Source organism: Pogona vitticeps, chromosome 4, assembly GCF_051106095.1.
Source record: "Pogona vitticeps strain Pit_001003342236 chromosome 4, PviZW2.1, whole genome shotgun sequence".
NCBI classification, from domain to species: domain Eukaryota; kingdom Metazoa; phylum Chordata; class Lepidosauria; order Squamata; family Agamidae; genus Pogona; species Pogona vitticeps.
The window spans coordinates 162,860,030-162,876,283 of record NC_135786.1 but is presented as its reverse complement, the minus strand read 5'-3'; the positions used below and the strand labels follow the sequence as shown (position 1 = coordinate 162,876,283).

At 40.5% G+C, this 16,254-nt stretch overlaps 1 protein-coding gene across 12 annotated transcripts in view; it reads right to left on the bottom strand.

Annotated features, from left to right (window-relative positions):
- Window positions 1-1,605: 1,605 nt before the first annotated feature.
- Window positions 1,606-16,254, bottom strand: part of PHACTR1 (phosphatase and actin regulator 1) — a 325,437-nt gene continuing 310,788 nt past the window's right edge. For all 12 annotated transcript variants that reach the window (XM_072998617.2, XM_072998621.2, XM_072998618.2 and 9 more), the window contains 3 exons: window positions 9,162-9,302; window positions 7,303-7,379; window positions 1,606-6,728 (listed from right to left, as the gene is read on the bottom strand). In XM_072998617.2, coding sequence (XP_072854718.2) covers window positions 6,713-6,728; window positions 7,303-7,379; window positions 9,162-9,302 — 234 coding nt within the window. In that variant the 3' untranslated portion in view covers window positions 1,606-6,712. The remainder of the gene's footprint in view (window positions 6,729-7,302; window positions 7,380-9,161; window positions 9,303-16,254) is intronic.

The following is a 16,254-nucleotide window of genomic DNA, read 5'->3' as shown; positions in this document are numbered from 1 at the left end:
TGCCAAGGACTGATTGCACAGCCCGCAAAAACCTCCTTCCTATTTTGTCACTGAAAATTCAGACCACAGCTATGTAGACACGAACTTAGGATGTCTTGCCTCCATGTGCATCACCTTACACCACTGGCTCCCAAACGTGTTGGTATTATGCCTCCTTCCTTCTTTTTAAGAATTCCTCATATCTCCTCACTTTTCCTTTACCATCACCTTGAAACAATGATTAAATATAAAATAAACACAAAAGCTTAGCATAGATCATTTAAATAAAAAATAAGTACTTTTTTGTCTATTCTAAAGCCCAATAAAAAAACTCTCAGTCTTGCACCCCACCTTGAAATTTCTTCACACACATACATGATGTGGATGTGAAGAAATTCCAAGGATGTGTGTGCAGGACTGCATGCGTGTATTCATATGACCTGAATCTGAGAAACAACATTTTATACTTGCACTGAACCTAATTTCCAATTTTGCTGTTATATACTCTTTTATACATCCATGCACTCACACACAAGAATGCTATCTATCCAGAAATGATGTAATGGAAACCCTAATCGCTGGAGATTATTAAATTGCAAAGAATAAGAGCACCTGCACAAGGCATATCACAACGTGGCATCACTTTGGACTACTAATAGTGTTGCCCTCTGAATAGAAAGTGTGTCTGAAAATTACGTTTAAAAATAATAAAAAATCTGTGTTCTCTGTTTATTAACTTGCATACATAAAATATTCCTTTCCTATGTTTGAAGATGTGGGGTTCTCTTCAACCAATCAGTAATGAAGAAATTATTACAATGTAGAGAATTGCCTGATGGTGTTAAAAGGAAATGCAACCGGATGAATTCCAGGGTGCTCCATCCCATATCTGTCTTTTCCCCCCGAAACAGAGTTAAGTGGCTTTTTGGCACAAAAGTCTGCTCAAACAGTAATTGATGTTTGGTTTCTCTGTGTTGAAAAATAAAGCCGCTCTGATCCACCCAACTCTTATTTAGCCTCAAGAGATATGGAGAGCCACTGTTCATCATATTTCTGCAGATAAAATCCAAACTGCTAGATAGCTCAGAAGTTTAGGTATCTCCCTGAGGAACCAGAGACTGGGAGTCTGATTCCCCACTGTGTCTCCTTGACAGGGGCTGGACTACACTTCTAAGATGACGGTGATGGTGTCTCTCAAGTCAGATGATGGTTTCAGCCACCTCTCGCTCATAACTACTGTATCTTGGTGTATTTTTATTCAGCACAATGTTGCCCTCTAGCTCTCTTTATTGTTCACTTGCATTTTATCATTTGATTGAAGCACCAGATGCCATCAAGATGGGAAACCCTTGTCTTCTTCCCATTTTCTCCCACAGTAAGGTTTAAAACTCCTTAAACCTCAAAGATTTCCCACCCATCCCGAATCCCAAATTCAAAAATATGGAATTATGATCATTTTTGTTTTTTTAGAAAAACCCTGAAACAAAAGTTTCTTCCATTTGCATGGTACACCTCTTTCCACCATTTTGGGTCTGCTGCCACACAGATGCTAAAGATATTGAGCCTTTAAGAAAACACAGATGGTAACCTTAATGCAGCATTAACAAGGCTCAAAACACAGGGGGCTTCAAAAACAAACTTTAAGTTAAACAACCATCCAAAGCTCTCACTTAAGATGGACAAACCTTAAAGTTTTCCCACATTCAGTTTTTACAAATATCAAGTTGTTCCCATTGCAAATATGAAACAATTTGCAAATGTTGATGATTTTTTTTAAAGTACTGAAATGAAATTCTTGCCCATTCTTGTTGCATCATAAACAACAGTATGATTGGCAGAAGGCAGGAGAACCTAAACCAGAACATATTTTTTCTTTTTGATTTTTTTAAAGAAACTGCATACATCCCAGACAATTTAAATACCATGCAGTTTCAATATGTACAAAACCTCAGGATGTAGAGATTCAGTTTTAGTGTTCCATCTAGGTATTTACATTTTTTGTTGTTGCTGCTGCTGCTGAATACAGCTATTATCTGTTAAATTACAATATTGGAAGATCACAGGCTTGACTGTCACCACATTCACTCCTATACAAAGACAAAACTATGTACATACACTTGACGTGGAGGGTAACTGCAAAATGCACTGGGTCCAGAAGAACTGAGATGCACAGGCGAGATGCTCACGCAAGGCCTTTCTGTTCACATAAGAACTAAGCTGGATAAAACAGGTTGTGGAAAGTAATTTGCACCCCCATTTGCCATTTTCAACAGTAACACCAGTGCCCTTTAAAATCACGGCTACCTTTTCAGTTATTGAGGGGGAGAATGTTTTGTCCACATAATAAGGGAAACTGCTGGCATGTGTGTGATAACCTTCATTTGCATGAGAATAACAGAGGCATATTGGAGTTAAGGTGCTCCTGCTGGAAAGGAGGGGGGGGGCTTCCATTTCCAAACAAAGGAAAGGTCTCCTACGCAATTCTTGTTGAACGGCAGGGAAGCAAGGCAACTAGAAAGCAGGGTTTTGCCCATTTCCATTTAATTCAGTGGGAAGGAAAAGGGTTGTATTCTTTGTGGAGTGGCATACACTCAGGGCATCTAACCATTGCAAGAGAGAAACAGAATAGCACAGGTTGCACTCCAGAAAGAACAAACATTCAGCAACCTTGAATAGTCAGCCATTTTTCATGCAAGGGCAAAGAGCATTGTTTATTCTTGCTCCCCCTTCCTTTTTTTTGGCTGAGGCTGCAGTGTTTTGCCTTAAGTACTTTCAGCTTTTGTGTACAGTAGGTGCCCTGAATCTCATCTGCCAGGGATACTTCGACTATTTGATTACTGCAGCAGCAAGAGGGTGGGACTAGACCAGTGGTTCCCAACGTTGGGTCTCCAGATGCTTTTGGACTACAACTCCCAAAAATCGAGGCCAGCACAGCTAAAGGCGAAGGCTTCTGGGAGTTTTAGTCCAAAAGCACCTGGAGATCCAACATTGGGAACCACTGGACTAGACAACTCTTCAGACCATTCCAACTGAAGAATTCTGTAATTCAGGACATGTTTCATGGATACGAGTAGAAGCAAGTCACCTTCTTGTTCCTTTTTTGCAAGGAAATCTAGGACTTGTAAATGGCACTTTTTTGAGCTGCCGCTCTCATACCTAGTAGCTATGTTGGATACAGGATTCTGGGAGTTGTAGTCCAAAAAGGAACATTTCCAAGTTGTGAATACATCCCATAGTATGCAATAGAACGTTATGGCATAGTGGATCCACCAATCTATTTCCAAATGACCCTCTTGTGTAAACAGCCCTTCCCAAAACCAGTGTACTGGCATCTTAATGTTGGGCAAAATGAGTATATACAATTATATTCCCGATCAGAGCTTGTGCATATAGATTTCTCTACACTGAGCATGATGGTGAGAAAAAATACAGAAGTCTCCCTAGAATATTTCAAAACTTACAGTGAAGAACCAGAATTAGAGCTAAGCTGTTAGATGATAGCTCATCCCACTTGGAAATTAATCTTGGCAGAAAGATGAAATAAAACTTCATCATTTCCCTCTTCAGCCAACTGTATCACTGCTTCCAGGAAAGCAGAATAGCTGATAACACTTTCTAAAAATTCCTTCTATTGAAACAATCTTGTTATTATCGTTCCTAGAGTTTAGAAAAAGAGAGTGGCCAGTTTGCTCATTTTAACAATAAATACACTTTAGTAAATTTTCTTGTACAAGGGCATCTGTAAACTGCAGTATTTGGCAGTCTGCTTTGGTTTGGAGGATATGTTCTATAAACATTACTTTCAGCTTCTAAAATGTGTGTTTTAATTGGGAGGCACACAGGAGCTAAATTAACATACTGGCCCAAATCTTGTTGGGCAGGGTCCACCAGCATGATGGGAATGAAATTACTGACAAGGGCAGATAGCTGTTGATTAAAGGCTTCCTTTTGCAATTCCAGGGCAAGCACAACTGTTGCACAGTGTGTGAGCCATACGTACCCTGAAACTGCAAAATAAAGCCTTTAACCAGTAGCAGTGTGCTGCCGCCTATGAAGCCATTTCTATTATGCAGACAGAGCAGGGCAACAGGATTTCAGCCATGAACGCTTTGGTGTCTTTGAAACCTGGAGGGGAAAATTTCTTTAAGCTTTTTTTTCTGCTTAACTTTAGAGAACAGACCTACGAATGCATCTGGATTAAGGCCTGACATGCTGCCCCACAACTGCCGACAAATTAAAATTACTGAAGAACAGTGACATATAAATACTGTTCAAAAATGCTCTTGGATGTTGTTGTTTTCTCTAGGCAGCTACAGGTTACGTCCTGTGAGTTGCAGCATCAAATATGATCTTAAGGACATTGCACATACATGAAGCTATATTATCATGCTAGTAAATGAGAACAGAATTGGAAACTTTAAAACTCCAGTTTTCAGAGTTGTAGAAGATCCACTTTTCTCTTCAGCTTCTCTCCATCCCAGACTTCTCTCTCCAGACTTGATAGCAGGACTACAGTTTCACCCTACTGTGTCTCCATGTCCAACAGCAAGTGGGGGGGGGGCTTTATGAGCTACATGCCCATCCACCTTCAGGAGGTGGTAGAAATGTGTAATCCCTTCCTCCATCTCCCACAAATCTTTCCTAGTAAGTGACCCTTCATTTAGAAACCTACTTATGTTCTAGGCTTGTTTGGATCTAATCCTTAAAATGTCATCTTACCTTCCCATCCTTGTGCTTGGAATGGATGCAAGGATCATGAGAGAGACCATTCAGTTTTGCTCTTTGTTAGTACTCTTCTGCTCAGTCTCTGTATGAAACAGTATGACTGAATTGTCATGAAGAGAACCTGGCTTGCTAGCTGTTCTGCTCTAACAGAAATACAATGCTTTTCTATAGAAACATTCCCAGAGCAAATGGACATTATTAACTCTGGGTTGGATCCAGATTCAAGACCAAGCTACACTCTGTTAAACATGCAGTGTGTGGTCAGGTATCTGGTTTTCTTACTCTAAAGTTAATGCATGCAGTAATGAGACTGCTGCAGGCTAATATCAAGTAGAGATTTTACTTATTTTTCTAACCACCCACAGAAGTGGGTATTTTAAAATAAAAAACAGATGGGTGAAGGCTTAAATGTATCTCATCCATACATGTTCATCCCAATTGGACTCTGTACCTGATTATTCTAGAGTAAGAAAAAAAAAACAGCCACGAAATTGTATGCTATGAGTTTAAAACAACATAAAGTTTCACTTTCTGTCATACCTTAAGAGTGCACCCATTAAATCAATGGGCCACAGTTGTTAGGAATGCTGATCTATGGACACGTTTGAATGCAATCCTATGCTCTCACATCAGTAAAGAAGCCTGAGTACTTAAGTTGCCATCCCCGTATTTGTTTGTTTGGAATGAGCTGCTGCAAGAGATTGAGATTTCTGGCCAAGAGAAATCACCCAATATGCTTAATGTGAATCAAGTAACCATACCGATGCCAGTGGCACTAGCCAAAGTGCTTGGAAGGACTGGATCCATAATGCTTCCCAGTGCTTAAGGGTAATTAGTTAGGAGAACAGCCAATATTTTAAAAACAGAAAAACAGCAATCCCAGCTCTAGCTTTTTGCCAAATGCTTTGGTTCTCAGTATGATGCTGAGCCAGTGATAACAGCACATTTTGTTATTTACAACAGGTAGTATTCTATGTAACAGAAATCCCTGCTATTAAAAAAAAATCATGCATATAAAGTAAAATTGGTCAACCATCACCTGGAGCTCATTTCTTCTCTACCTTGCACTTCCCAGGAGCCTTCATCAAGCTGGTGCCCTCCAGATGTATCCAACTATAGCTCCAGAGTTGCTTGGGTTTTTATGGGGAGCGGTAGTGTCCAGCACATCTGGAGAGCACATGCCTGGCAGAATCATGGCGTCTGTGCAGAAGCTGGTGTCATATCAGCAAGGCTGTTATGCCATCAACTTCCACACAGGGAAAAATGAGACTATGGACCCAAGCATGGTAGAAGGCATCCTAACCTGCTCCATTTGTTGAAGTATGATTGTTACCAAATATCCCTGTATCTGTAATCATTTCAAAATTCGCTTTCTCCAACAAAGGAGCCAGCTGAATGAAAGAGATGGATGACAAAGGGTGACAGCCAGCCAGCCAGCCAAGAAATCCTCCAGGGATGATTCTTGGAAAATGTCAAAGATAAGTAAGTCCTCAGGGTGGGTCTTCCCCTGCCTCCATCTTTCTAAGGTGCTCTCAAACAGAAAGGAGTGTTTGTTAGAAATGTTGGTCTAGAAGGATGATAGGCCTTGGTCAAGCTTTTGTCCAGTACATGTATGTCTAAGCCAACACCAAGGGCCTCAGCTTTCTTTGGAGTCCAAGGAGAAATGCTTGACAGGAATTAACAGCTGACTGGAGAAAGACAGTATGCGTGGATGGCTGGTTTTGGAGGAATATTGAGGGAGGTGGAATCCATACAACAAGGTTTTAGCCATAAGTGTCAACTGTTGGCACGAGTCTTGCCAACAGCGGTTTCTGTTGTTGAACTTTGTGCCAACCGGTCTTACGCTGCAGTTCTACCCAGCCGAGGAAAACACAGTTTCTCTTCACGTTTTCGCTTATTTTAAAAAGGCAGTTCAAAAGATTTACATTTTATGTAACAGAGAAATGAACAACACCAGCACTTGTGGTTCTTTTCAGTTAGGTTTTGAAGACGGTGGAGCACCCCATTTTTATGGCCTGTGAAATCTGAAATGAAAAGGAAAAAAATTGAGGCAGCAGAGACAGTAATCTGATTATCATCAACAGAAACATACTGTTTTTCTTGCATATAGTCAGCAAAACAGATTTGGCAAAACCCTGAGACATAACTGCTGAATCCACAGGAAGCTGTAGTTCAAAACAGTCTAACAGTCTAATATAAGAAGCATTTAATGTGACACTTCACTGCTCTGTTTGCTTCTATGAAAAGGGTACAAAGCACTGTATGAATTCAATGGCTAAATTTGGATTAAGAAGTGGCAGGGCTACATATAAGATTTATGCTTGTGGTGCTTATAATAGAAACCACACTACTCTTGTATGTTACATGCCATCAGGTAGAAACTGACTTAAAGTGACCCTAATGCGGTAAGTGAGCTATTTAATCACCAGTTCCACTCCCCAATGAGTTCCCACAGCTGAGTCGTGACCTGAGCCCAGGTATCCCAAGTCCTAGTCTGTCACTCTATCCACTACCTTGGATATCACTCAGTACTCATTCAGCACACCGATTACTGTTAGCCACAATTTAAAAACCACCATCACCACAAACCCTGCTTACCTTGTTAAATGCCTGCTTAATTCATGAACTTCCATTTCAGTGCTTTTAAATTCATTGAGCTCTTTGCGAATTGCTGCCTGCAAATTACAAGAAAAACTGTTTTAGAACAGCTTTAATATATGCTAAGTCTTTGCACATCAACTCAAGAGTGTGAAAGGAGGTTTTTTTAATTGAAAGGGAAAATCTTGCCTGACATGAAACAGCAAATACCAACCTGCCTCAGCTGGCTCTTTTTGTGAGTACTGCCAACTTGTCTGTCTCCCAAGAAGTAATAAAGTATATTTTCAAATAGGAACAGGCGCATTGCTAACTGAGGGAAGACAATCACGCAACATTCAGAACAGGACACACAACTTCTTCTAGCAAACAAATGGGGAGGGAGTTATCCTATGTCACCAGGGCATTATCTCCAGCGCTCCTTATGGGAGGCCACAGGGGCCCTGATAGAGGTGTACAAAGGTATCCATGATGTGGAGGAAGTGGACAGGGAGAACCTTTACTCCCTCTCATGATCTGGAATCAAGGACTAACCTCACCTCTGCCTTGGCCATTTCTTCTTTCCCTTGTCTCTGCTGCTTCATCCTCCCTCTGGCACCTTTCTTCCCTCTCTCCCTCTGGCTCCATCACTGCTGTTTTCCTTGCATCATATGTGGAAAGGCTCTGCACAGAGACCCACCAAGCATGAGTCTCTCCACACAGCCAGGCACGCTGGGTGCGGAGGACCCCTTAGAGACAGGTGGTGTTTGTGGGCTGCTGAGGGAAACTGCCTCTGCCAAGGCACAGAGGATATCCTTAGACAGCCCATCAACACGGCCTGGTTCTGAGAAGACCTCTCAGAGCCTGGCTGGTAGCAAAGAGATGGTTCTGAAGATCTGAGCAGAGCAGCAGCATCAGCAGCAGCTCTTTGGAGCAGCAGGCGTGTATGGGAGGAAGGGTTAGCACTGCCAGCCTGCCAACCTGTTACTGACGGTGGCCGCCTCACTTTACATAATGGCATGGCTACTTTTGTCAGAAATTGATAATGACAGCCTACTGAGACAGCTGTAAAAGGCAACTGGATAAATTAAGGGAGGATGGGGCTACCAGTTACTGCTAGTCCTGATGGAGATATATCCCCATGCACTGCCAAAAGCACTATGCCTCTACATAACTGTTATTGGGCAGCTTGAGCTGGAGTTGAGACATATTCTCATGTGTGGCCTGTGGTCTTCCCATAGGCATCTGGTTGGCAGCTGCAGTAGAAGAAGGCAGCAGGATCGAATAGGCCTTTTATTGCCCCCTTCAGCATTCTTTTGGCATTATTATATTCAGCATTGTCTCTTTGATGACTGAACCATGCCAAGGGAATGATTTAGCCCATGTTGAGTACTCTAAGGTCCCATCAATTTTAATGGTAGAGAATGAAGCACATGCTTTCTCCTCCCACTGAATCAACAGTAATTAAAAGGCTGCTTTGTGTCCAGATATGCCAAATCCAACTCTCTATGGAGCTGAATGACCATTTTAAAGAACTACAGAAGCAGTTTGAATGAAGCAAATCTTCCCATGGACACACATTTGGAAGGCTTATGAAACAATGCCATTTCCCCTTCTCCACCCCATGACTATGATTGCCATCAGCTGTGCTATCTGGGGAATACTAGCAGTTGAAAACCACCACCACCCATTAACTTTTCTGGACAGTACACATTATGAAAAGTGACGCACACTCAACTCTTTCGTATCATTTATTTCAATGTTATCTATTTCACTTTTCTATCATGTCACGTACCCATCTTTCTGTAGCCTAGGTCTTCACAGCTGGACGTGGTATGCCAAAGAACTCCAAGATTATTCTCTCATGAACTTTGCCTACTTACTTTATCAGCAGCCGTGAGCCGTGTCCATGGTTTATCTGCCCGCCTGTCATAGTCCTGAGCATCTGCCACTTCCACGTAATCGCTAAAGCGGATAAGAATTTTCCTCTCACGCAGCTCTTCCACTGTAGGCCTTTGACTGAGCTGTAGAAGTAAAGAGGAAATATTACTTTTAGGCATCAAGCACATTTTTTAAGGTGTACATGGTCTAGTTGGTGGAATATTCATCACTGCTTCTGCCATTTTATTAGATGGATGTTTATATCATGTGATATGTGGCCATGAAGAGACATCTCCTACATTAACAAGAAATTTGTTATTTTACAACATCGGAGCATCACAGACCAGAATATGTGATTTATTTATTTTGAACTGCACACTGACCACTGATCCGTTGCAATTCTAGTGGTGAGGGAGCTCAGTAAGAACACACTGATACATTACTTTCCTGGAGACAGCATCATGGATGTGTGGTGCGATCTTTAGAAAAGCCTCTCAAGAAACATCTTTGCTCAGTTTTTTAAAAGCAGAGAAAAAGTACTTGTATGGTGAGATTTCAGGGATGTCAAAAACACTTACTGTTGCTTCATTTGCATGTCTGATTGCTGAGACACACATCTCTAAGGAAATCCCATTCTACTGCATGCATGGCTGAGTAGATTAATATAATCTAAACCTCACTTTCAAGTGTCCCTGTTTAGCTCAATCCAGCCTAATTTCATTGCTTACCCTGTTTCCCTGAAAATAAGACTTAACCTGAAAATAAGCCCTAGTATGATTTTTCAGGATACTTGTAATATAAGCCCTATCCCCAAAATAAGCCCTAGTTAAGTGAAAACCCGCCCTCCACCATTGTGCAGCAACCAGAAGAAGATGACGTGACTGTATTTGAATAAACGTAGATTGTACATGAAAAAAATAATGCATCCCCTGAAAATGAGCCCTAATGCATTTTTTGGAGCAAAAATTAATATAAGACCCTGTCATTTTGGGGCAAACAGGGTAGTTGCACTTATTGTGCTTTTTTGTTCAGTCATTTTCCTGCTCCTGGTAACCTACTACTTCTCATTTTTCCATAGTTCTACTCCTTTCTATTCTCTTTTCCCAGACTTTGTCCAGAACTGCTGGATAGCTCACTGGTTTAAGTATCTGGCTGCAGAACCAGAGATTGGGACTTTGATTCTCCACTGTGTCTCCTTGACAAGGGCTGGGCAGCTCTGCAGTTCTCAGATGATTATTATTATTCAAAAACACCAGGAACAGTTAATCAAAATGATAAAAATATTGGCTGGTATTGTATAACGCATACATGTTTTGACCAAAAGCTTAAGTAGCTGTTAAATATTGAAGCAGTATGTATGCTGCTCCTTATATTGTTGTTTTTTTGTAGCTCTGATGGTGTGATTTCTGAGATCTGCAACTGCTTATAATACCATGTGAAATATCTTGATATTGTTCCCAAAGCCCCAGTGAGTACGGGGAGCACTGAAGTGTGTTTCATGCAAAAGCGAGATGTTTTGATTGCCAGATCTTTGTGTTTTACTGTTTTTTCCAATTCTCTATTTTTGAATCTGGCATCTCCTGGAATTGCAATGTCAATGACCCAGACATTTCTTCATTCTATTATTACTATGTCTGTTATGTTATGTTCAAGGTGAAATACCACAAGATCTTGATGTTGTCATTTTCTGACACCTTCTCTATCTGGTGATCCCATGGGATTTTAGGAGCTGGAAAGTTATATTTTTTGCATAATGACCAGTGAACTAATTTTTCCACTCTATCATGTCTAATTTTATAACCTGTTTGTGTAGTCTTTGCACATTCACAGATGAGGTGTGACAAAAGTTTCATTTTTTTCTTGGCAGAGTCAACATATGCTGCTAGCACTAATTCCTAGGATCTTAGCTTTCATCACATTGGTTTGGAGTGCTTGTTATTATTATTATTATTATTATTATTATTATTATTATTATTATTATTATTATTATTATTATTATTATTATTATTATTATTATTAGTATTAGTAGTAGTAGTAGTAGTAGTAGTAGTAGTAGTAGTAGTATTCAGGAGGAGCTTAATACACTGGAGAAATTCACTGAAACAAAATGAGTTTCAAAAGGGAACAATCTAAAGTTCTATATTTAGACCTCAAGCTAAATATTAATCAACAATGTTGATGCAGTATCAAAAATAAATAAATAAATAAATAAATAAATAAATAAATAAATAAATAAATAAATAAATAAATAAATAAATAATAGGCTGTATCTACAGAAGTACAGTTTTCAAATCAAGGGAAGTAACAGTACCATTCTATTTTGCATTGGGCAGACATCACTTGGAATACTGTGCCCAGTTCTATGCACCACAGTTTAAAAAAAGATATCAAGAAGTTGGAATGTATGCAGAAAAAAGTGACCAAGATGATAAAGGGTTTGGAAACTAAGCTCTACAAGGAATAGTCTAGGGAGTTGGACATGTCTAGTGTTGTGTAGAGAAATCTGAGAGTCAATATGATAGCCATCTTCAAATGTGGAAGATTGGGCAAGCATGTTTTCTGCAGTTCCAGAAGGTAGGATGAAAAGTAATGGATTTAATTTATAGGAAGGAGATTTTGATTGGACATTAGGAAGAACTTCCTTACAGTAAGAGCTATTCAAGACTGCAGTGAACTAACTTGTAAGGTAGTGGATCCTCCAGAGGTTGAATAAATGCTTAAGGTAGGATTTTTCTCTAGGGGGAGGGTTTGGACTCAATGACCTCTGCTGTCGTTTCTAGCCCTTTTCTTCAATATTAATATTGGCCAATAGAAGGAATCAAAGAGTATTTACTAGTATTTTCCTAGCTAACTGGCAACTTTAGCATGACAAACAAGTTAATAATGGGTAATGCAAATAACTGCATGCATCATAAAAGCAATGATAGCAATAAAGGCAACATAGCTACTAAGAAGTAATGAGTGATACAATGATCTCCTTTTAAAATGAAATATTCCACATATTGGTTCAGATCTCATTTTCTTTCTTCTCTTCCTCAAAGTTGACCTCAAGTAAATCATGATTTCTAAGTTCTGACCCCCCCACACTAAAAACCCTATGCATTTTTGTACTGTATAATGGTAGGAAGCAAAATATTTTCAAATATCTTCATACTTCTATAACTGAGTGTATATGAAGTTGTCCTATATCATAGCTTCAAAATATATGTGACATGGTGATTCCCTTTATAGAATACAAGCTCACTTTGAAGTGTAGACATCACTCAGCTACAAAGAGTACATTTCTGTCTTTATAGCTGCCACCACAGTAGTTTAAGATTTACTTTACATGAAATTCTAAATCAAATAAGCAGCAAATCCCCTGAAAACCTGACATTAAATATCAAACACAGGACTAAAAGCTATAGTATTCAAAGGTAAATTTGATGCTCCATCCTTTACTTGGTAAACATGCTTTCCTCTGCCACTCCACACAAATTAAGGATGAAGTGAGTTATCATTGAGTTCAAAGCTTTTGACTGTTTACCACAAACTGTGGATACTATTTTAAGAATTTTGCATGATTAAAAAAAACACAACACTCTATTTATAACTTTGTGATGATAAGTGATCAAAGTATGAAAGCCTGTAAGCCAAACATAGACTTTAAAAAGCACTGATGTAAGCAAGTCACTTTTCACTTCTCCAGCAAATCCAGTGGTTCAGGGAATGAAAGAAAAATGGCACCCAGTATAGAATGACAGAACACTCCTGCATAACTTTGGAGCCAAGACTGGTAGTTTTACAGCCTGCAGACATATACCCTATTTGTCCTTCCTTCTACCTGAAGAGGCGACTCATCCAGGGGACTCAACAATCATGAGTCGCAGAATGAATTTTTCAAGTTAAGATAATTGTTAATGTTTACTTGCTTTTAATTATTCAATTGTTTTTAATCAGTATATAGTTTAATTATTTTTAATGTTTAACTTATTACATTAAAAAAAAAGAAATATATATTGTGAGCTTCCTTGAATCCCCTTATCGGGAGAAAGGCATCCTATAAATAAAACAAATAAATAAAAAATTGTGCATAATAACAATAAGGATTTCAAGCAACTTCAAGGTATCACTAATGACTGGGAAAATGCTAGTAGCCCCATGTCTTTGAAAAGAAAAAAGAGGAGAGAGAGTTTGCTTTTCAGAAAATGCGGCTGGCTTTCTGCTCAGTGCTTTCCTCCGTTTGTTTGACGCCTGATTGTCTTTACAGCTTGTGTATGTAGGAAATTTAATATGTACTTGTTAATTTATGCTTTATGGTAGGATTGGAAAAAAAAAGTGGAATTATCCTAGGAAAAATAAAGATACAGTGTGGACCAACATTTTTTTAACCGTCTCTTTCAAAGTCACTGCTCTGAGAAGAGACCCTTGAACTGTAATGTCATTGTGTCATGTACTCATGTCAAAAGTCCCTTGGACGTCGCCTGGACATTCAGGAATTCTATAAGAATGAATATGTTTTCTTTAATAATCTTCGCTCATTTCTTCTCTTTCTTTTTCACTGATACCAACCCTTTAGTTGTTTATTTGTGTGTGAATATTTGTCCCTTCACTCAGGCTAACTATCTCTGCATAGTCAGCCCTTGGCTACTGAATGCAGCACCACTAAGCCTGAACAGAACAACAGTTGATGGGCAAGTTTCAGTTTTTGCAGCTTGATGATGTGGACAGGATCCTTGGACCAGTGAAGGCTGCCACTTGTCTGCTAGACCCTTGCCCATCCTGGCTGCTAAAAGCTGCCAGAGAGGGACTGGTCGAGTGGGACCAAGGGGTAGTGAATGCCTCCTTGCAGCAGGGTAGGATCCCAACTTGCTTGAAGGAGGCCATAGTAAGACCATTATTGAAAAAGCCCACCTTGTACCCCACAGTGCTGGATAATTACTAGCTAGTCTCTATTATCCCATTCTTGGGCAAAGTGCTGGAGCAGATTCTGGTTTCTCAGCTCCAGGGACTCCTGGATGAGACACATTATCTAGATCCATTTCAGTCTGGCTTCAGGCCTGGTTATGGGAAAGAGACTGCTTTGGTCGACTTGGTGGATAACCTATACTGGGAACTGGACAGGGGGAGTGTGTCCCTGTTGGTTCTGCTGGACCTCTCAGCGGCTTGAAATACCATTGACCATCATATCCTTATCTGTCTCTCTGGGACGGAACTTGGAAGCACTATTATACAGTGGCTCTGGTACTTCCTGGAGGGGATAACCCAGAGGGGGGTACTGGGGGACTCCTGTTCAACACCTTGGCCTTTGGGATCTGTTTTGTTCCCTATGCTATTTAATAGCTACATGAAACCACTGGGAGAGGTTGTCCAGAATTTGGGGTTCTTTGTCACCAGTGTGCTGATGACACTCAACGCTATCTCTCCTTTCCATCTAAATCTAAAGAAGCTGTCTCAGTTCTAAATCAGTTTCTGGTGTCAGTAAAGACTTGATGAGGGCGAATAAACTGAAACTTAATCCAGACAAGATAGAGGTGCTCCTGGTAATTCAAAAACCAGGGGTGCTTTTGCATAGTTAAAACTAGTGTGCCACCTGCGCCCATTTCTTGAAAGGTCTGATCTGGTCATGGTGGACACATGCCCTAGTTACATCCCAGATAGATTACTGTAATGCTCTCTATGGGGGACTGCCTTTGGAAAGTTTTTGGAAACTGCAAAGGGTCCAAAATGCCACAGCCAGATTGTTAACTGGGGATGGTTACAGGAAACATATAACTCCCCTGTTACAGCAGCTCCACTGACTGCTGATCCGTTTCTGGGCACAATTCAAAGTGCTGGTTTTAATCTTTGTTGTTTAGTCATTTAGTCGTTTCCGACTCTTCGTGACCCCATGGACCAGAGCACGCCAGGCTGTCCTGTCTTCCACTGCCTCCCGGAGCTGGGCCAAATTCATGTTGGTCACTGCAATGACACTGTCCAATCATCTCATCCTCTGTCGTCCCCTTCTCCTCTTGCCCTCACACCTTCCTAACATCAGGGTCTTTTCCGAGGAGTCTTCTCTTCTCATGAGATGGCCAAAGTATTGGAGCCTCAGCTTCAGGATCTGTCCTTCCAGTGAGCACTCAGGCTTGATTTCCTTCAGAATGGATAGGTTTGTTGTCCTTGCAGTCCAGGGTACTCTCAAAACCCTCCTCCAGCACCACAATTCAAAAGCATCAATTCTTCGGCGGTCTGCTTTCTTTATGGTCCAGCTCTCACTTCTGTACATCACTTCAGGAAAAACCATAGCTTTGACTATTCGAACTTTTGTTGGCAAGGTGATATCTCTGCTTTTTAAGATGCTGTCGAGGTTTGTCATCGCTTTCCTCCCAAGAAGAAGGCGCCTTTTAATTTTGGGGCTGCTGTCACCATCTGCAGTGATCATGGAGCCCAAGAAAGTAAAATCTGTCACTACCTCCATATCTTCCCCTTCTATTTGCCAGGACGTGATGGGACCAGTTGCAATGATCTTAGTTTTTTTGATGTTGAGCTTCAGACCATTTTTTGAGCTCACCTCTTTCACCCTCATTACAAGGTTCTTTAATTCCTCCTCACTTTCTTCCATCAGAGTGGTATCATCTGCATATGTGAGGTTGTTGATATTTCTTACGGCAATCTTAATTCCATTTTGGGATTCCTCCAGTCTGGCCTTTCGCATGATGTATTCTGCATATAAGTTAAATAAACAGGGGGACAATATACAGCCTTGTCGTACTCCTTTCCAAATTTTGAACCAATCAGTGTTTCTGTATCCAGTTCTAACTGTTGCTTCCTGTCCCACGTATAGATTTCTCAGGAGATAGATAAGGTGGTCAGGCACTCCCATTTCTTTAAGGACTTGCCATAGTTTGTTGTGGTCGACACAGTCAAAGGCTTTTGCATAGTCCATGAAGCAGAAGTAGATGTTTTTCTGGAACTCTCTGGCTTTCTCCATAATCCAGCGCATGTTAGCAATTTGGTCTCTAGTTCCTCTGCCCCTTCGAAATCCGGCTGGCACTTCTGGGAGTTCTCGGTCCACATACTGCTGAAGCCTACCTTGTAGGATTTTGAGCATAACCTTGCTAGTGTGGGAAATGA